Source organism: Entelurus aequoreus, linkage group LG16 (genome assembly GCF_033978785.1).
Source record: "Entelurus aequoreus isolate RoL-2023_Sb linkage group LG16, RoL_Eaeq_v1.1, whole genome shotgun sequence".
NCBI classification, from domain to species: domain Eukaryota; kingdom Metazoa; phylum Chordata; class Actinopteri; order Syngnathiformes; family Syngnathidae; genus Entelurus; species Entelurus aequoreus.
Window position 1 is genome coordinate 47,102,414 of NC_084746.1, and position 21,871 is coordinate 47,124,284.

The window sequence follows — 21,871 nt, forward strand, 5'->3', positions numbered from 1 at the left end:
GTTGGGCAATATCGAAATATCGGATATCGTCAAAAAAGCCATAATCGGACATCTTTTTTTTTATTTTTTTTTTTTTATAAATTAAATCAACATAAAAAACACAAGATACACTTACAATTAGTGCACCAACCCAAAAAACCTCCCTCCCCCATTTACACTCATTCACACAAAAGGGTTGTTTCTTTCTGTTATTAATATTCTGCTTCCTACATTATATATCAATATATATCAATACAGTCTGCAAGGGATACAGTCCGTAAGCACACATGATTGTGCGTGTTGCTGGTCCACTAATAGTACTAACCTTTAACAGTTAATTTTACTCATTTTCATTCATTACTAGTTTCTATGTAACTGTTTTTATATTGTTGTACTTTCTTTTTTATTCAAGAAAATGTTTTTAATTAATTTATCTTATTTTACTAATTTTTAAAAAAAGTACCTTATCTTCACCATACCTGGTTGTCCAAATTAGGCATAATAATGTGTTAATTCCACGACTGTGGGCTCTGTACCGAGGATGTCGTTGTGGCTTGTACAGCCCTTTGAGACACTTGTGATTTAGGGCTATAAAAATAAACATTGATTGATTGATTGATTATACATATTGAACAAACTGATCAAAACATCTGCAGTACTACTGTATCTGCACTAAGTTGTGAAAAACAGTGTGTGCAGACAGATTGTCTAAAAAGACAGAAGGCGATTACAGCTTGCCAGCCTCAAACTGAATTTGTATGTGAAAAATGTGGATAACATTTAAATGTGCTCAGCTCATTTTGTATCCGGTGTGTATGGACACATTTTTACCTGTTTTTTGTGACTTAAAAAAAAACAACATGTTGCTAATACACAAGAATTCGTTTTTATTTAGGCGTGGAAAGATGACATTGGCAAATCTCCATTGCTTGCCTCACCCCACAACAAGATAAGTGTAAACACTAAACACTAAACAGGCAACCGCTTTTAAAGTCTGTTGCTGTATAAACTTGGAGAAAAGATTAGGGATGAGAAGCTGACCTGAAATTATTGGAACAACTAATACAAATAATAACAGAGAATTATGTTTTTTTAATATAGTTTTACTGCTGAGTACACTACTACCACGGAGAAATTAGTGTATGTGTTATGATCCGTGGCAACAAAAAAAAAAAAAAAAAAAAAAAAAACACACACTGACATTTTTAAAGGAGCACACACGCTACTTTCACAACACCCGCCGTTAGGTAGGAGACACACCTGTCTTTCTTGATATCCTATTGTAGTTACAGTGAATCCCACGGATCTCTATGCTTGTTTTTTTGTTGTTGTTTATTTGCGTGCTTGAAAAGGACTTCCTGTATTGACGGAATGGACATCCTGGTTCTGGTGGGGTTTTGCCATCTGCTGGCACACAGAGTGGAAGGTAAACACAAATGTGCACACTGTACAATCTTTGTTTGTTATCTTAGTCGTGCCAGCTAGCTGTCTTTTAAGTAAACATCTTTTTGCCCTATAAGAGCGGACAAACGTGGCAACTTTTACTGGGTTTTTTTTCTTGTAATTTGGAGAAACGTGTACACAGAATACTTGGTAATAGCAGTGATGACCCATTGCTTCTTTTCACTGAGATAACAAAAGGTTTCTTTATTATTGGTCTAAATTGAGCTACATTACCAACTGAACAGAAGTCTCTTTCAGAAAGGCATATGCGTGTTGTACTTCATAAAATTGGCATATAAATGTATTTGGAATTGAAACACATCCTAAATACACACCAAAATATATTTAGATACTTTTCAAAATAAATGGGGCCGTAAAACATTTCATCATTGGCTTTTATTTTAACAGAACATCTTATGATACATTAAACATACGTGATGTATACTGTAAATGGCAGTGTATCAGCTATGCTGTCGTATTGAATATTACTACTTAACCTCAAATGAAAAGCTATCTTGTGATGTTTGCACATGTGATGTTTGCGTATCAAATGAGGAAGCGCATGTGTGTATTCTTGTTCCTATTTTTCAACTCATTCAGTGGATTAAACGATAACTAACTTGTCCTTGCATCTGTGTGAAACACAGGAATAATAAAAAAAAAAGAAAATGTAAAAATAACTCACCACACACACTGAGTCAGTATGAGTTCGGGTGACGTACGTCAACTAGTCGGTGCTTGTTGGTATCATAACATATTTTTCCACAGAAGAAGCCAGAGGCTTTAGTTTAGAAAAGTTATATATTTACACTGCAGCTACAACACAAACAAAATACGTTATATATATTTCATTGCTGTTGAATAAAGTAATGATGGAATGTGACTATTAAATGTTTGTGCTAGGGTTGTACTTTATACCAGTATTAGTATAGTACCGCGATACTAATGAATCATATTCGGTACTATACCGCCTCTGAAAAGTACCGGTCCGCCATCCCTCTCCGCGCCCTTGTCGTCGTCACGTCGTTTCATTGCTGGTTTACGAGCAGAGGAGCATGTTCGGCAGCGCACAATCACGGAGTACTTACAAGCAGACACAGTGTGGAGACAGAAAAGGGAGAACGGACGCTTTTTGGCTTAAAAACAAACGATAAAGGTGAAGTTATAAACACTGAAACACCCTCAGAAAGAGGTGCTTTAAGTCAAGCCCCAGTCTGCAGTGTTTTAGCTACTTCTAAATCACTAATCCTGGCCTCCATGGCGACAAATAAAGTACGTTTCTTACAAGTATCATCCCTGCAGGACGAGGAATAGCTAAACATGCTTCACTAAACACCGTAGCTCACCAGCGTCAAAATGTAAACAAACACCATTGGTGGATCTACACCTGACATCTACCGTAATGATACCAAGTACAAGAGCGTATCTAGTCGATACTACTATGATTACGTCGGTATTTGTTGTTTTCTTTCGTTTAAAAAAAATTCATATTATGTTTATAAACTCAGGAAATATGTCCCTGGACACATGAGGACTTTGAATATGACCAATGGATGATCCTGTAACTACTTGGTATGGGATTGATACCCAAATTTGTGGTATCATCCAAAACTACCGTAATTTCCGGACTATAAGCCGCTACTTTTTCCCCTCGTTCTGGTCCCTGCGGCTTATACAACGGTGCGGCTTATTTACGGCCTGTTCTTCTCCGACACCGACGAAGAGGATTTCGGTGGTTTTAGTACGCAGGAGGAAGACGATGACACAATGATTAAAGACTGACTTTTCATATACCGGTAGGCTGGTTATTTTGATAACGTACAGGCGAGCACTTTGTATTACTTTGCACCGTTGTATTATTTGTACTCTGCACGAATGCTGTTCGCCATGTCAAAGATGTGAAAGTTTGATTGAATGATTGAAAGATTTATAGTTAATAAATGGGACGCTTTGCGTTCCCAAACAGTCATCTCTGTCCCGACAATCCCCTCCGTGGTAGCAGGAACCCCTATATACTACGCTAATTACACATCAAAACCCTGCGGCTTATAGTCGGGTGCGGCTTATATAAGGAGCAATCTGTATTTTCCCCTAAATTTAGCTGGTGCAGCTTATAGTCAGGTGCGGCTTATAGTCCGGAAATTACGGTAATGTAAAGCATCCAAACAACAGAAGAATACGTGATTATTACATTTTAACAGAAGTGTAGATAGAACATGTTAAAAGAGAAAGTAAGCAGATATTAACAGTAAATGAAAGTAGATGAATAATTCATTTTCTACCACTTGTCCTTAATAATTTAGACAAAATAATAGAATAGAAAATGACACAATATGTTACTGCATATGTCAGCAGACTAATTAGGAGCCTTTGTTTGTTTACGTACTACTAAAATATGTCATGTCTTTGTGATCATGTTTTGTTTTAGTTATGTCCTGTTTGGTTTTTGGACACTTTTAGTTCCTGTTTTTTCACTCCCTTGTTTTGTTTCCATGACGACCATTAGTTTCACCTGTCATGTGTTCGGACTCACGCAGCTGGTGTTAATCATGTCTGTATTATTTAAGCTTGCAGTCGGCCTGGCAACATTACTTCTGTTACCTCTACTGCTCATGCCTGTTCATAGATTTATGCTCCGCTCATGCCACAGTACGTGTTGTTTATTTCATGTCCATAGTTTTGCCCAAGTGCTAGTTTTTGTTTTCTTAGTCAAGTTTGTGTCTCACTCTTGTTTTTAAGTAAGAATTAAATCATGTATCTACCTTCATCCGATGTCCAGTCCAGTTGTTTTGCATCTCGGGAAAGCAATCCGCGCAGTAATTTGCGCCGCCAAAGTCCACGTCGTGACAAAAGACAAGTTGTCTAGTATGTTCACTACTTTATTTGAGGACAAACTTGCAATAAGAAACACATGTTTAATGTACCCTAAGATTTTTTGTTAAAATAAAGCCAATAATGCCATTTTTTGTGGTGCCCTTTATTTAGAAAAGTATTGAAAAGTATCGAAATAATTTTAGTACCGGTACCCGTACCAAAATATTGGTATCGGGACAACACTAGTTTGTGCACACTAGACCCGGCTGCAGAAAAACATTTCAGGGAGTGCATTAATTTTTTTCAAGGGGGCACCTACCAAAAATTGTTTCCTGAAGCTGCACTGCTGGTACTTTGTCTGTCCACAACTGATTACTGCGTGTAAGACAAACACTTATACTTGTGGTTATTGTAACGATATGTGTTTAAAATTATTTAAACCTTTTTTGTGTCCAAAGAATGGAAAGATGGCCATTTCTATGATCTTATTGAGATCGTAAAGGACTGTTTGTGATTCAATGTTGATGTGCTAAAACCTCTTTCTTGTTTAAAAGCTACATACAATGTTGACTGTTCTCTGTTAATGCACATAATAAATAATAGTGTTTGAATGTGTTCATTAAATCAATGTATTCTTGCGTGCCAAAAAGGGATTCAAAATAATATTTTGAAATTGACACATCTCATTTGTGCATAAACTACTACACTACCCTTAGGAGATGCACATATGAGTGTCAATATCAGAATATTATTTTGAATCACTAAGATGTCATTTAGGGTAGATTTCAGCTTCTTACAGTACAGTACAGTGTTTCCCACACATTCATTTATTTGTGGCGGCCCGCCACGAAAGAATTACGTCCGCCACAAATTAAAAAAAAAAAAAATATATATATATATATTATTTTTGTTTGTTTTGTTTTTTGTCCTGTCCAGCTTCTCAGGCAAATCATATAGTTGATGTAGATGCCCATATAGGCTGATCAGATTTACTTTACAAAAGAGAAGTGTAGGATACTTCTCTTGTTGCCTTATTTGTATTTGACCACTACTGTTTTCTGTTTATTTGTTACTGACTGTGGCAGGACACCTCTGCCTCTGTTTCACTTTATGTTGCTGGTAAATAATATGGTTGTAGTAGTAGGCTAAAGTTAAATTATTTAGTATGCACTAATTAAAGGGGCAGAGCTTTAAGAGACATTTTAGCTTTTATATTTTATAAGATATATTTTTTTGTAAGAACCACAATCAATAAATATATTTCAGTGAATAACTTATTGTTCAAATCTGTATATAAATATGTACATAAAGTGTTGTAATTATATTGTAAAATGGATGGATGGATGGATGGACGTTTATAACAAAACTGTTATTATTAATTAGTAAGTATACATTTTTTGAGCCTTTTTAGAGAAAATCTACGGAGCCCCTAAAAGGACATGGGAATTTCTTTTTTTTTAGACATGTATCTCGTGGCCACGAGAAAGTTTCTCGTGGCCACGAGAAACTTTTTATTTAAAAAAAAAAAAATATATATATATATATATATTTTTTAAAATTTTTTATAAAAAGTTTCTCGTGGCCACGAGAAAGCATTGGATGCGTGCTGATGGTTTGGTGTGTGTTAAAATGGCAGTTTAGGAGTTAATATGGCTGTATTTCCAATTAGGACTTTTCCCCCATGTGTGTTGTGGCAAAATGTGAATGCTTGATTAGTAGGTGTGAGACAAACACTTTATCTTCCTGGTTATTGTAACGCTACGTGTTTGACATTATTTAAGACTTTATCATGCCCGGGAAAGGACAGTTTTCCTCTTCTGTGGCTGTGGGGGGTGGGCGTGGCTTGCGGACCTGCAGCGAAGCGGAGTGTGTCAGTTAGTCCCATGGTGATGTGATCAAACTTCTTTCTTGCTAGGAAGATACACACACAATTGTAACTGTTATTTCTTCCTGCAAATAATAAATATGTACAACGTGTTTGGATGTATTCATTTATGTAAAATTGTCATTAAATGTAATATTGCCTGACAAAAAGTAATTCGACGTACGTAATATTTTGATATTTACACATCGCATATTTACACACGCGCATCTGACTAGAATACCCTTATGTGCATTACATATATCAACATCAACTACCTACTGTACTGTTTACTTGTTGAAATACCCTTTTTAGAACAAATATCTACCCACATAATTTATATGTGTATATATAATATATATATATGTGTATGTATGTATGTGTATATATATATATATATATATATATATATATATATATATATATATATATATATATATATATATATATATATATATATATATATATATATATATATATATATATATATATATATATATATATATATATATATATATATATGTATGTGTATCTATATATATATATATATATATATATATATATATATATATATATATATATATATATGTGTATGTGTATCTATATATATATATATATATATATATATATATATATATATACATACATATTATGTATAAGCATGTATATATATACTCTACTGTTTAAAAGTTTGGGGTCACATTGAAATGTCCTTATTTTTGAAGGAAAAGCACTGTACTTTTCAATGAAGATAACTTTAAGCTAGTCTTAACTTTAAAGAAGTACACTCTATACATTGCTATTGTGGTAAATGACTATTCTACCTGCAAATGTCTGGTTTTTGGTGCAATATCTATATAGGTGTATAGAGGCCCATTTCCAGCAACTATCACTCCAGTGTTCTAATGGTACAATGTGTTTGCTCATTGGCTCAGAAGGCTAATTGATGATTAGAAAACCCTTGTGCAATCATGTTCACACATCTGAAAACAGTTTAGCTCGTTACAGAAGCTACAAAACTGACCTTCCTTTGAGCAGATTGAGTTTCTGGAGCATCACATTTGTGGGGTCAATTAAACGCTCAAAATGGCCAGAAAAAGAGAACTTTCATCTGAAACTCGACAGTCTATTCTTGTTCTTAGAAATGAAGGCTATTCTACAAAATTGTTTGGGTGACCCCAAACTTTTGAACGGTAGTGTATATGTATATTATATATTACTGTAACTTGTTCTTAAAAATAGTAGTTATTTTGTTTGTCAAATTTAGTGTTTGTGTGTATATATGTATACTGTATATATGTATGTGTGTGTCTTCCTATACAGTATACATGTATATGTGTGTGTGTGCGTGTATATACTATATATATATATATATATATATATATATATATATATATATATATATATATATATATATATATATATATATATATATATATATATATATATATACTATGTATATATATATATATATATACTATATATATATATATATATATATATATATATATATATATATATATATATATATATATATATATACATATATATATATATATATATATACACATATATATATATATATATATATATTTATATATTTATATATACACATATACATATATATATTTATATAATATATATACACATATAAATTATACGGGTAGATATTTGCTCTAAAAAGGGTATTTCAACAAGTAAACAGTACAGTAGGTAGTTGATGTTGATATATGTAATGCACATAAGGGTATTCTAGTCAGATGCGCGTGTGTAAATATGCGATGTGTAAATATCAAAATATTACGTACGTCGAATCACTTTTTGTCAGGCAATATTACATTTAATGACAATTTTACATAAATGAATACATCCAAACACGTTGTACATATTTATTATTTGCAGGAAGAAATAACAGTTACAATTGTGTGTGTATCTTCCAAGCAAGAAAGAAGTTTGATCACATCACCATGGGACTAACTGACACACTCCGCTTCGCTGCAGGTCCGCAAGCCACGCCCACCCCCCACAGCCACAGAAGAGGAAAACTGTCCTTTCCCGGGCATGATAAAGTCTTAAATAATGTCAAACACGTAGCGTTACAATAACCAGGAAGATAAAGTGTTTGTCTCACACCTACTAATCAAGCATTCACATTTTGCCACAACACACATGGGGGAAAGTCCTAATTGGAAATACAGCCATATTAACTCCTAAACTGCCATTTTAACACACACCAAACCATCAGCAGCATCCAATGCTTTCTCGTGGCCACGAGAAAGTTTCTCGTGGCCACGAGAAACTTTTTATTTAAAAATAAATAAATAAATAAATAAAAATATATATATATATACATTTTTTTTTTTTTAATAAAAAGTTTCTCGTGGCCACGAGAAAGTTTCTCGTGCGCACGAGATACATGTCTAAAAAAAAAAAATTCCCATGTCCCTTTAGGGGCTCCGTAAAAATCATATCATTGTAGTAAATTACGCAAATTACTCGATGATTTCATGGTGACCACGCCCATAGCCACGCCCATAGCCACGCCCCCACCGCCACAGGTATCTTGGCAGTTTATGGGAAACACTACAGTATGTACTTTATTATCATGTATGTGACTCTCTTGGGGTCATCTAATAATTTGTGTCAGTATCAAAGTATATTGAATAACTTTTTGGCACTCAAGAAAACATTGATTACTCAATCATCATCAATCAAAGTGTATTTATATAGCCCTTAATCGCAAGTGTCTCAAAGGGCTGCACAAGGCGCAACGACATCCTCGGCTCAGATCCCACATCAGGGCAAGAAAAAACTCAACCCAATGGGATACAATGAGAAACCTAAATGATCAGGTAATTGTGTTATCGTCTTAGTCAACGTGCCTTTGTTTTGATTAAAATATTGTCCTATTTATTCCTGCTCTGATGTAAAAAAAAAAATAAAAAATAAACCAAAAAAAAAGTTTCCAGCCCAGGGCGGGCACGGGACTGGTGCACGCTGGCACAGTTACGCACAAATGGCTGTTAGAAAGGAGGTGATCGCGCTCCAAAGACAGACGATACAGGTCTGTACAGTGTGAGAAATTTACCTGCATTTGCGACTAAAAATAGATTGTGCGCCAAGATTTTTTTTTTTAACGGACATTAACCCTTTCATTCCCATTTTGCTCCTAAAATAAATCCATAAAAAGTGGATCAAATAGAACAGGGGTGTCAAACTCATTTTAGATCGGGAGCCACATGGAGAAACATCTACTCCCAAGTGGGCCGGACTGGTAAAATCACGGCGCGATAACTTAAAAATAAAGACAACTTCAGATTGTTTTCTTTGTTTAAAAATAGAACAAGCACATTCTGAAAATGTAAAAATCATAATGTTGTTGTTTTTTTAGAGTTACATGTTGTGGTTAATTGTATTCTATCTTTATTTGTAGTTATTTATACTTTTATGAATAAATGATGTGATAATGTTCATCAGTCAACTCATTGGTGTTAATTTTCAATATCAAGATAAAAAAATAATATCAAAATCAAATTACGGGATGCCCTGCGATGAGGTGGCAACTTGTCCAGGGTGTACACCGCCTTCCGCCCGAATGCAGCTGAGATAGGCTCCAGCGACCCCCTGCGACCCCGAAAGGGACAAGCGGTAGAAAATGGATGGATGGAAATTACAGGATGTTATTTATGTTGTTTGCTAATTTTTCTCGACTGGTGCACTAACATCATGTGGTTTATTTATTTATTTATTTCCAGGCGAGCCTGTTTCATTGTTATAAGACAGTGTTTATTCTTCCAACAAGTGTCTTCGTGCTTTTCAGCAGTCGTCTTTTTGTCAATGTTCCTCGTGCTCTCACTCTCCCCAGCTCCAACCACGTCTCTCCTCCCGGTTGCTGCTTATACAGAGCGACAGGTGATTAGATAACAAGGCCCAGGTGGGCCATCTACGCACCTGTCGCTGACTTTGAGGCCGGTTCTGGCACACCCTGCCTCGCTGCAGGCCTGCTGGCCACGCCCCCCTCCACAGATTACAATTCTCTAAATACTGATATTGATCATATTATATATTGTTATGAATGTCTCTGTTACTATATTATATACAGACTTGCGGTGTGTATATAAAACATTGCTGGAGGGTTTTGAAATTGTTTTAGAGGGCGTTGAAGGCTACTACAGTGACTCCCATTAGCCGCATCTTTTAAGCATTCTTTTATCTTTATATTCTTTTAAAAAAAAAGAAAAAAGACTTGTGTGTTCTTGTCTCTCTTAATGATTGTGAATGATAGGCAAAATTCCAAAAAAAAGTGCAGGTTCCCTTTAATGTTTCTGTAAAATATCCTAACTTGTTTCTTTCTGGTGTGTTTTTTTAAGGGTATGGCGTGAGGACCACATTCGTGAAGCAGGGAACGGATGTGCTCTTCGAAGTGAACAAAGCAGTTGAATTTACAGAGACACATGACGATTTAAAATGGAGGTTCAATTCTACTGACCCCATATTGAAATTTGAAAAAGGAAAAAACAAAACATATCCCGCCTACGTGACAAAAATTAATATTCGAGGGAATTTTTCGTTCCTTTTAAAAAATGTTCAACTGTCTGACAGTGGACATTACGCTGCAGTGCTGGAAGGTGGTGAAGTTAAGGCAGAGTACGACGTTCAAGTGGAAGGTTTGTAACTTTGAAAAAAATAGTAAATGTTGATACAAAATGTTCTCCGCCACTCAAACCCCAAAACACCTGATTGACAGCTCCAGTGTCATCTGTCCAGCTCATGGTGACGTCGATGTCCGCCATTAACGACCTGTGTAACATCAGTGTGAATTGCACAGAAGGCCGCGAGTCCATCGAAAGCACTTTCGATTGCGAGCGTAACAACTGCATCACGCACAACCCGACCTCCGCTGTGCATCTCCAGGTCTTCTTCTCCAATGTCTCCATCGTCTGCAATAACAGCAACAACGTGAGCTGGGCCACGACAGCAGTGGAGGTTCCTGACGTGTGCACTCAAAGTAGAGGTGAGTCTAATAAAGCACAACACATTTTTCTATCCCCAAATTCCTCACAAAAAGACATTTAGTAGGTGTTGGGATATACTTCTAGAACAGTCTTCTTTTGATTAGACCAATATGTACATTCCCACAAAGTAGGGGTGCTATTTAGGCATTGATTATAATTATAAGCTGTCACTGATGACATCTATTAAACAAGACAAGAAGCAAGGAATTAAACAGATGCATCATTAAATTTAGCTCAACTGAGGAGAAACGTCTGGACTGTACTCTTTGTACAGTTCCACCACGCTCTGACGAAAGATTGTACGCCTCCTCTTTTATTTGGACTTTCCCTGATTACATGGCAACAGCTGTGTCGTGAACAGCCATCGCCTTTGTTACAAAACAGTTCAAAGAAAAGGTCGTAAAACAGTTGCTTGGGCCGGTCCTGCTTCCTCTCCACTTTGTAGATCTCGGGTCAAGACAAAATCTTTCTGTGGATTACAATACATGAAAGAAACAGAACACCTTCATGTTGCTTCCCATCCTACACAGTGGAGTTTTACAAGCCTTCTTCTTGGTAGGAGCAAAGACAGCTTTTGTCTTCTCGCCGGGAACTCATGGCAACACAAAGTTTTGTGATAACTTAGATACAATTATTCTAACATACGCATTTTAGGTCAATTTAGTACTTTATACCACAGGTGTCAAACTCCTTTTCATTTTATTTAGCCCTGGAAAGCCTGGAAATAATATGTGTCAATAAAGTACTGTAACTTTTCTTAATAAATGTGTTCTTTCTTTCTACAAGGTTTCTCATTGTCATCCCATTGGGTCGAGTTTTTCCTTGCCCTGATGTGGGATCTGAGCCGAGGATGTCGTTGTGGCTTGTGCGGCCCTTTGAGACACTCGTGATTTAGGGCTATATAAGTAAACATTGATTGATTGATTGATTTTGGGAGAAAAAAAAAAGTACTCCATATAATTGCAAATTATGTTCACTTAAATATCGTCTAATTATGCAAAAATGTATTATCAAACATTCAAACCACATAGGTACATAGGTACCTACGCTCCCACATACATACACAAATACAGTACATATCTACATACTCAAAGTTTGTACATCCGCACACACATTCATTGTACATACACATACTGTACATATACATTCACTGTACAAACACACACATACACATACTGTACATATACATTCACTGTACAAACATACATATACACATACTGTACATATACTTTCACTGTACAAACATACATATACACATACTGTACATATACATTCACTGTACAAACACACATATACACATTCTATACATATACATTCACTGTACAAACACACATATACACATACTGTACATATACTTTCACTGTACAAGCACACATATACACATTCTGTACATATACAAGTACTGTACATATGCATACATACACTCATGCACATAATCACGTTTCATCAAACATATATTAACGTTGTTGCCCTAGGGTAAACTGGGTATAACACATGGCACACTGACAAAGCTTAACCTATTGTTGCTATAACAATCTACAAGGTTAATATAGGTTGCTTCTCTTTCTTCCCCTCCATTTTTCTGCATTCTTTCGTATCTGTAGTTATCATTATGTATATGTATTGTTGCATTTGAACAACTGTATTGTTGATAATAGAGGTAAATTATTGGTATTGTTCATTATCAATAGCGCTATTTCTATTGGTATTTGTATTGCTCCATTTGTAGTGTAATAATGCTCATTGTTATTTCTGTATTATTTTTTATTTTCGCTAACTGCTTATTTGCTATCACTTTTACCATCATATTTGTACATGTCGTATTTGCTGATATTGCTCTGTTGTTGTTGTTGTTGTTGTTGTTGTTGTTGTTGTTGTTGTGTTTGCTGTTGTTGTTTTTGTCTCTCTGTCTAATCCCCCTCTTGTCCCCACAATTCCCCCCTCTGTCTTCCTTTTTTTCTCTTTCTATCCCCTCCTGCTCCGGCCCGGCTGCACCAAATGATAATATAAATACATTTAATAAAGTCAAATACAAATAAGGCAACAAGAGAAGTATCCTACACTTCTCTTTTGTAAAGTAAATCTGAACAGCTGATATGGGCATCTACATCTACTATATGATTTGCCTGAGAAGCTGGGCAGGACAAAAGAAAATAAAAAAATAAAATACATTCAAACCATTTTTTTAAATAGAAATAAATACTAATAATAATGATTTCCAAGCATCACATTGTTCAATGTAAAAGTAGCAATAGATTTCATGGTCAAATTGTGAAATTGATTGTGGTCTTTACAGTATTTTTCTCTAAATGACAAAAACTGTACTTTTTTTTTACTGTAATGAACTATGGGGCCGTTTTGGCATTTACAGTATTACACCGAAAAATCTACAGTTGTTGATTTGCGGTAAAAAAAAAAAACAACTAACAAACTGGCAGCTCTGGTGCCAAAATTTTACTGTAAAATTTTATTTTTTTAAATTTACAGTAAAAAAAAAAATTTTTTACAGTAAAATTCTGGCAACTGAACTGCCTTTTTTATTTTTTTATTTTATTTTTTTACCATAAAAACAGCAGTACTGTTTTTCCATTTACAGTAATATACACTACATTTTGAAGGGGAAATTATTGCAACTTACCATATTTTTAAAAACATTTTAGTTTAAAAAAAAAAATCTACTAATAAAATGCATCAAAAAATTGTGTAATAATAGTATTCACTGTTAGACGCGGCCCTCTGGGGCCAAACATAACTGCGATGTGGTTCCTCAGTGAAAACGACTTTGACACCTCTGCTTTATACTTACTTTTACAACTTTTCACAAGCGCTCATAAAAAGATGTGGCCCGCCACTTCATTTTATTTAGCCCTGGGAAGCCTGGAAATAATATGTATCAATAAAGTACTGTAACTTTTCTTACTAAATGTATTCTTTCTTTCTATTTTGGGAGAAAAAATATATATATGTACTCCATATAATTGCAAATGATGTTAACTTAAATATTGTCTAATTATGCAAAAAATATATTATCAAACATTCAAACCATTTTTTTAAATAGAAATAAATACTAATAATAATAATTTCCAAGCATCAAATTGTGCAATGTAAAAGTAGCAATAGATTTCATGGTCAAATTGTGAAATTGACTGTGGTTTTTACATAATTTTTCTCTATTTTTTACTGTAATAAACTGTGGTGCCGTTTTGGCATTTACAGTAATACACCGAAAAATCTACAGTTGTTGATTTGCGGTAAAAAACAAAAAAAACAAACTGGCAGCTCAGGTGCCAAAATATGACTGTAAAATTGCATTTTTTTTATTTACAGTAAAAAAACAACAACAACAAAACAGTAAAGATCTGGCAACTGAGCTGCTTTTTATTTTTTTATTTTTTATTTTTACCATAAAAACAGCAGTACTGTTTTTCCATTTACAGTAATATACACTACATTTTGAAGGGGAAATTATTGCAACTTACCATATATTTTTTTACATTTTAGTTTAAAAAAATATACTAATAAAATGCATCAAAAAATTGTGTAATAATAGTATTCACTGTTAGAAGCGTCCCTCTGGGACCAAACATAACTGCGATGTGGCCCTCGGTGAAAACGACTTTGACACCTCTGCCCTAAGGGAAACTGGGTAATACTTGACACACTGACAAAGCTTAACCTGACAAGTTGCTCAGGATGGGTGTCAGTTCATCCATTGTCTCCTGGATCACTGATTAAGTGTCTGATAGGCCCCAGTTTGTGCGACTGGGGAGCTCCCTGTGGTCAGTGGTGTAGGTGCTCCACAGGGGACTGTACTGTCTCCTTTCCTGTTCACCCTGTACACCTCAGACCTCCAGTATAGTTCCAGGTCCTGCCAACTGCAGATATACTCTGATGACTCTGCTGTGGTCGGGTGTATCGGAGACGGACAGGAATTGGAGTACAGGACACGGATCGCTGACTTTGTGGAGTGGTCTCTGGCGAACCATCTGCTCCTTAACGTGGACAAGACCAAGGAGCTGGTCATTGACTTCAAGAAGAAAATGACCCCTGTGTAGCCCATCAACATCCAAGGCCGGGAGGTGGCAGTAGTGGGGCAGTACAAGTACCTGGGAGTCCACTTGAACAGCAGACTGGACTGGAAGGACAACAGCAAAGCTGTATACAAGAAGGGCATGAGCAGACTGTTTTTCCTGAGGAAGCTTAGGTCTTAGTCCTACTAGTAGATAGTATATATCTGATAGTATATATCTGTATCATGAATCGATTTAAGTGGACCTCGACTTAAACAAGTTGAAAAACGTATTCGGGTGTTACCATTTAGTGGTCAATTGTACGGAATATGTACTTCACTGTGCAACCTACTAATAAAAGTCTCAATCAATCAATCAATCCTTTAATGTGTGCAGCAAGCTGTTGGAGATATTTTTTCAGTCTGTTGTGGCCAGTGCCCTGTACTTTGCAGTGCTTTGTTGGGGGAGCAGCACCAGCAAAAGGGACTTAAATCGGATTGACAAACTGATACGGAAAGCCGGCCAAACTATTGGCACGCAGTTGGAGGCGTTTGTGTCAGTGAGGGACAGGAGGACACTGGACAAACTGCTCGCCATCATGGACATGAAGCCTCGGCACATTTTGTCCCATCACTATGAGAGAGTGAGGTCGGCTTGACTTTGACGCTGTAACTGTGGAACTTGGAGCCATGCTATTTTGACATAAATGGCGTGCTTATCAGATGTCAACTTGAAAAAATTTCCACAGCCAGCTTGACTTAACAGACAACTGTCCATCGAGTGAGTCATTTGAATATCAATAATGATATTGTTGAGCTAGCTGTGTACAAACAAAACATCAAATGTCGGCTAATACTTTACAGATACTGTAATATGATTGTTCATGTTTTTCAGTCGGTACAGATTGGTGTCCTCAAACGCGATTCAGCTGGGGACGTAAAAGCCAGCTTATCTCTTGCCGTAGCTAGGTCACGACTAATACTGTAGCACGCCGACGTGTTAGTACGCTATAAATAAAAGTACATCGGTATTCGCTCTTACAATAATAGCTTGGTTATTATACAGGTTATGGAATGTAAATTAAGTACTGTTGGCGGTTTTTGAATGCATTTTTAAAGTGATTCAGAGTTAGAATGGATTGCTCCCATTAGCTGCATTGTTAGCCACTCAGAAAGAGCCGATGTTTACATGTTTGAATGCAAAAAAAAACCCCAAAAAACTTTTGTCTTCTTGTCTCTCATAAGGATTGTGATTGATAAGCAAAATTTCCCCCAAAAAGTGCAGTACCCCTTAAGGGGCCTCAGACCAAATTATAGAACCAAAGATTGCTGTCAAATCATTTTACTGACATGTTGAAAAGTTCTGTTATGTTGTACGACCTTAAACCAAAAATGTCTAATTGTTTGTTTTCTAAGCCACAGCACCTTACAAAAGCCTATACTGGATCTGGATACTTATCGGTGTTATTGGTGGACTAGGAGGACTTGGCTGTGTTCTTTACAAGTTTATTACTTCAAGAAGTAAGTAAACCTCATGTTAACTAACCCTCATCCTCATCGAAGAAATACTGACTGCTGTAACCTAATGTAAAGCCGGCGAGACATTTTACCATTCTGTCATCTCAGGCTTGTAATAAAGTTTTGTCCCTGGTCGCTAGAAAATTTACCATAAGACCAAAGATCAACGGCTGACCTAAAATTACTCAATGAACCACTGAGGATCCAATTCAAATGTACAACACCAGTCCCTACACAGTTTTGGGCTTGACTTATGTGGTGACCAGGGGGCACACGTTCTGAATATGTGGAATACGGCTGTGATGACAAAGCTGCGGAAGGATACCACAATACTTCTTCCAGGAGTGCATGAAGGCATGGCAGAGAAATCTGGGAATGTGCGTTACACTCAAACTTGTAGTTTGGATTTTTTCAATGAACTCCTAGAAATCAAGCTGGGACTTTCAGCCTTAAAACCTTTATGGAAAGCCTGACGAGGCGTATTTGTCACAATGGAAACAGCTGTTGATACATTTTACAGTTTGAATTATTTTGAATTAAAGCCCCATTTAAGAACTTTCAGTTTTGGTTGATTTTGGTGGTGCCAATGGACCAGGCCTGGCCCTAACCAATCTGGCGCCCTAGGCAAGATTTTAGGTGGCGCCCCCCCACATCGGCAGTGAAGTGTATATACTCACAAGAAACCGAATAGCTTTGTCTTTGACCTTTTTTCTTACTTAAAGAAAGCAAATTAACATATTATATGAGAATGTTATGTTATGATTATCTTTAACCGAATCACAGCAGTGCTCAAATTAAAAAACAGCATTCCCTCTCATGTGATATTGCTTAATTAACATTAATGATGTGCACTTTAACAACTAGGCTTACAACTATACCTAATATATAAAGGGGTGGAAAAGTGACTATTACCTGCAGGGCAAACATTAGCTAACCAGAAGGCAATAACAATGTAAACAAAAAACCCCTGCTTAAAAGATCTAATACAAATGTCCCTGAGGAATGCAAGGTGGGAGTACTGTAATTACCTAACGTTACATTATTATTTTCCATAACAATTTAGCCCCCTCCACAATATTAACCCGACGTTAAAACAGAACTAGCTATTTATTGATTAACAATTGCCGAATCATGTAACATTAGCTTAATGCTAAAAAGCCAGGTTACTATCACATTCTGTAACAGACAAATAATTTCATGTAGGCTAACGTTACCTACCTGCTACCTCTGTCTTTTTCTCGTTTCTCCTCTTCTTTTCTCTTTTTTCTTCCCTGGGCACCTGACAGTTTTGGCCGTTTTGACATCTTGTGTTGATTTTTTGATGTGGTAAGAGTCATGATACGGGAAGGGAGGGGGCGCACCGTGCGGGGGGATGGGGGGGGCGTAATGTTGTAACAAATAATATTTCTATTAAATAGGCTTTACTTTGCATTTTAATTAACGTGGGATTATTTTTTGTATTTAGAAATAATAGTACCAACTTTTTTTTTTTTTTTTTTTTTTTTCTCCAACATTTGTGGCACTGGCGTGGCGCCCCCTGATGGACGGCGCCCTTAGCATTTGCCTATACGGCCTATGCCACGGGCCGACCCTGCAATGGACCAAAGCGGTAGTATTTTGCCTGAAGGAAGACCACATTTCCCATGAGGACTAGCGCATACAATGTCAAACTGACGTGATAATACCACAATGATTCAGGATTTATGATCTTTCTACAGTAGGAACCATGTTTTACTCAAACTTTATATTTGCGGTTTGGGTAACACTTTAGTATGGGGAACATATTCACCATTGATTAGTTGCTTATAGAGATGTCCGATAATGGCTTTTTTTACCGATATCCGATATTCCGACATTGTCCAACTCTTAATTACCGATACCGATATCAACCGATACCGATATATACAGTCGTGGTCCGTGCATACAAATGTTTTAAATTAGATTTTCCTCTAAGGTTATATTTCTCCTCTTTAGTGGAGAAGAATTGTTGTACATTCTTGGGTAGCAGGTTATAGTTTGCTTTGTACATAATTTTAGCTGTTTGCAATTTTACCAAATTATCTAACTTTAATATTTTTGACTCAATAAATAAAGTGTTTGTATGTTCTCTACATCCAACATTATGTATCAGTCTAATTGATCTTTTTTGTAACACGGTTAACGAATAGCGCACATTTGTAGTTATTTCCCCATATTTCTTTCCCATATACACTACCGTTCAAAAGTTTGGGGTCACCCAAACAATTTTGTGGAATAGCCTTCATTTCTAAGAACAAGAATAGACTGTCGAGTTTCAGATGAAAGTTCTCTTTTTCTGGCCATTTTGAGCGTTTAATTGACCCCACAAAGGTGATGCTCCAGAAACTCAATCTGCTCAAAGGAAGGTCAGTTTTGTAGCTTCTGTAACGAGCTAAACTGTTTTCAGATGTGTGAACATGATTGCACAAGGGTTTTGTAATCATCAATTAGCCTTCTGAGCCAATGAGCAAACACATTGTACCATTAGAACACTGGAGTGATAGTTGCTGGAAATGGGCCTCTATACACCTATGTAGATATTGCACCAAAAACCAGACATTTGCAGCTAGAATAGTCATTTACCACATTAGCAATGTATAGAGTGTATTTCTTTAAAGTTAAGACTAGTTTAAAGTTATCTTCATTGAAAAGTACAGTGCTTTTCCTTCAAAAATAAGGACATTTCAATGTGACCCCAAACTTTTGAACGGTAGTGTAATTCACTTCACACTTCACTTCACTTTTAAAAGGGAGAAAAAAATGTCTAAATTAGGTCTGTAAAATAATATCTATTAACATTTTTCACCAAAGAATCACCCTTACATGTTATGTAGACCACAATAAAATATTTTAAATGTGATGTAAATGTATCATTTGAACCCTTTAATGCAACAAGCACCTTTGTAAATTCTGTTGTTCCCTTCCTTCCACACTCCATCACAAATGTCTTCCATATGTTCCACTTGGTCTGTGGTACAAATGAGTGAGTTCCTATGGGTAACGCTCTGCATATTCCCTGTGAAATATGTGTGACTTTAGTTTAGCTGATGTGAAAACTCTTAAACAAAGCACAACCCAAGTACTCCTAGCACTGTTACCCTTTACCACAATCATGGTTCCAATCACCATAACTCTCACTGTATCTCTTACACGAACCCTACCTGCAATCCTAAACAGTTAAGCATCCTATGCCTTTGCAAGATGACCGCTGCCTTGCAGGTACACCTGTAAATTACACTGAACACTGTAATGATTTCTGCAAATACCCCACAGATCGAATGGACCCCGCATCGACCGAATATGCAGACTTGCGCGTAAGTGCTCTATTTCTCTCCACTTGACGAAAGGTTACATAAAAATTGTGGGAAAAGTCCCAATGTGTTAAACAAATGTCTTTAATTTGTTTTCAGAAAAGAAACCATGAAACTATTTCGATTGATGATATTCTGGATCTTTCTGCAAACGGCACATATGCCCTGGTAGGATTTCCAACGGCTCCGCCGGAACCCCCTACGGCTGACAACACCTCACCAAAGTCTATCTATGCTCAAGTCATGAAAGAAAGCTGAAGGAAAAGACCTGCTGTCTGCTCTGCTCGTAAATACATTTGAGTCCAGAACCAAACGCCATTCTATACGGATCTGGACCTATAGGCAATTATTTAAAGGCCTACTGAAACCCACTACTATCGACGACGCAGTCTGATAGTTTATATATCAATGATGAAATCTTAACATTGCAACACATGCCAATATGGCCGGGTTAACTTATAAAGTGCAATTTTAAATTATCATTTCGCGATATTGCCATATTTTTGCTGAAAGGATTTAGTAGAGAAAATCGACGATAAAGTTCGCAACTTTTGCTCGCTGATAAAAAAAAGCCCTGCCTGTACCGGAAGTAGCGTGACGTCACAGGAGCTAGTATTCCTCACAATTCCCCGTTGTTTACAATGGAGCGAGAGAGATTCGAACCGAGAAAGTGATGATTACCCCATTAATTTGAGTGAGGATGAAAGATTCGTAGATGAGGAACGTTACAGTGAATGACTTGAGAGGCAGTGATGGACTTATCTTTTTTCGCTCTGACCGTAACTTCGGTACAAGCTGGCTCATTGGATTCCAAACTCTCCTTTTTCTATTTTGGATCACGGATTTGTATTTTAAACCACCTCGGATACTATATCCTCTTGAAATTGAGAGTCGAGAACGCGAAATGGACATTCAGTGCCTTTTATCTCCACGACAATACATCGGCGAAATGCTTTAGCTACGAGCTAACGTGATAGCATCGTGCTTTAACTGCATATAGAAACAACAAAAATAAACCCCTGACTGGAAGGATAGATAGAAAATCAACAATACTATTAAACCGTGGACATGTAAATACACGGTTAATGCTTTCCAGGCTGGCGAAGGTTAACAATGCTGTGCTAACGACGCCATTGAAGCTAACTTAGCAACCGGACCGCACAGAGCTATGCTAAAAACATTAGCTCTCCACCTACGCCAGCCAGCCCTCATCTGCTCATCAACACCCGTGCTCACCTGCGTTCCAGCGATCGGCAGAAGGACGAAGGACTTCACCCGATGCGTTTGGCGGTCCGGAGACGTAGGAAGTCAAAGTGAGGTCGGCGGCTAGCGCGGCTAGCGCTCCAACAAAGTCCTCCTGGTTGTGTTGCTGTAGTCCGCTGCTAATACACTGATCCCACCTACAACTGTCTTCTTTGCAGCCTTCATTGTTCATTAAACAAATTGCAAAAGATGTCCAGAATACTGTGGAATTATGAAATGAAAACAGAGCTTTTTGTATAGGATTCTACGGGGTACCATAACTTCCGTTACTCTGACTTCGTCACGCGCATACGTCATCATACCGCGACGTTTCAGCCGGATATTTCCCGGGAAATTTTAAATGTCACTTTATAAGTTAACCCGGCCGTATTGGCATGTGTTGCAATGTTAAGATTTCATCATTGATATATAAACTATCAGACTGCGTGGTCGGTAGTAGTGGCTTTCAGTAGGCCTTTAAACTTACCTAATGGTGGTACCTGCTTATGTGTATCTGGGATCTGCGTAAGTCTCAAAAAATGTTCAATCAAACTGTGGAGGCATTGCAGAGATATTTATAAAACAATCCTGCCTTCTTTCATGCTTCCTCAGAACGGTCCGTTTTGAAGTTTTGTACAAGTGGGACGTCAGCGGCTTATCC

At 36.7% G+C, this 21,871-nt stretch overlaps 1 protein-coding gene across 2 annotated transcripts; it reads left to right on the forward strand.

The window, feature by feature from the left end:
- Positions 1 to 220: 220 nt before the first annotated feature.
- Positions 221 to 20,355, forward strand: LOC133631104 (uncharacterized). 2 transcript variants are annotated; one of them, XM_062023151.1, is made up of 6 exons: positions 221 to 1,405; positions 10,468 to 10,764; positions 10,845 to 11,111; positions 16,538 to 16,642; positions 19,931 to 19,971; positions 20,068 to 20,355. In XM_062023151.1, exons 1-6 carry the CDS (start codon positions 1,351 to 1,353, stop codon positions 20,224 to 20,226), a joined length of 924 nt encoding a protein of 307 aa, XP_061879135.1. In that variant the 5' UTR covers positions 221 to 1,350; the 3' UTR covers positions 20,227 to 20,355. The 2 variants fall into 2 exon arrangements, with proteins under 2 accessions (XP_061879135.1, XP_061879136.1); XM_062023152.1 differs by lacking the exon at positions 16,538 to 16,642.
- Positions 20,356 to 21,871: the final 1,516 nt, after the last annotated feature.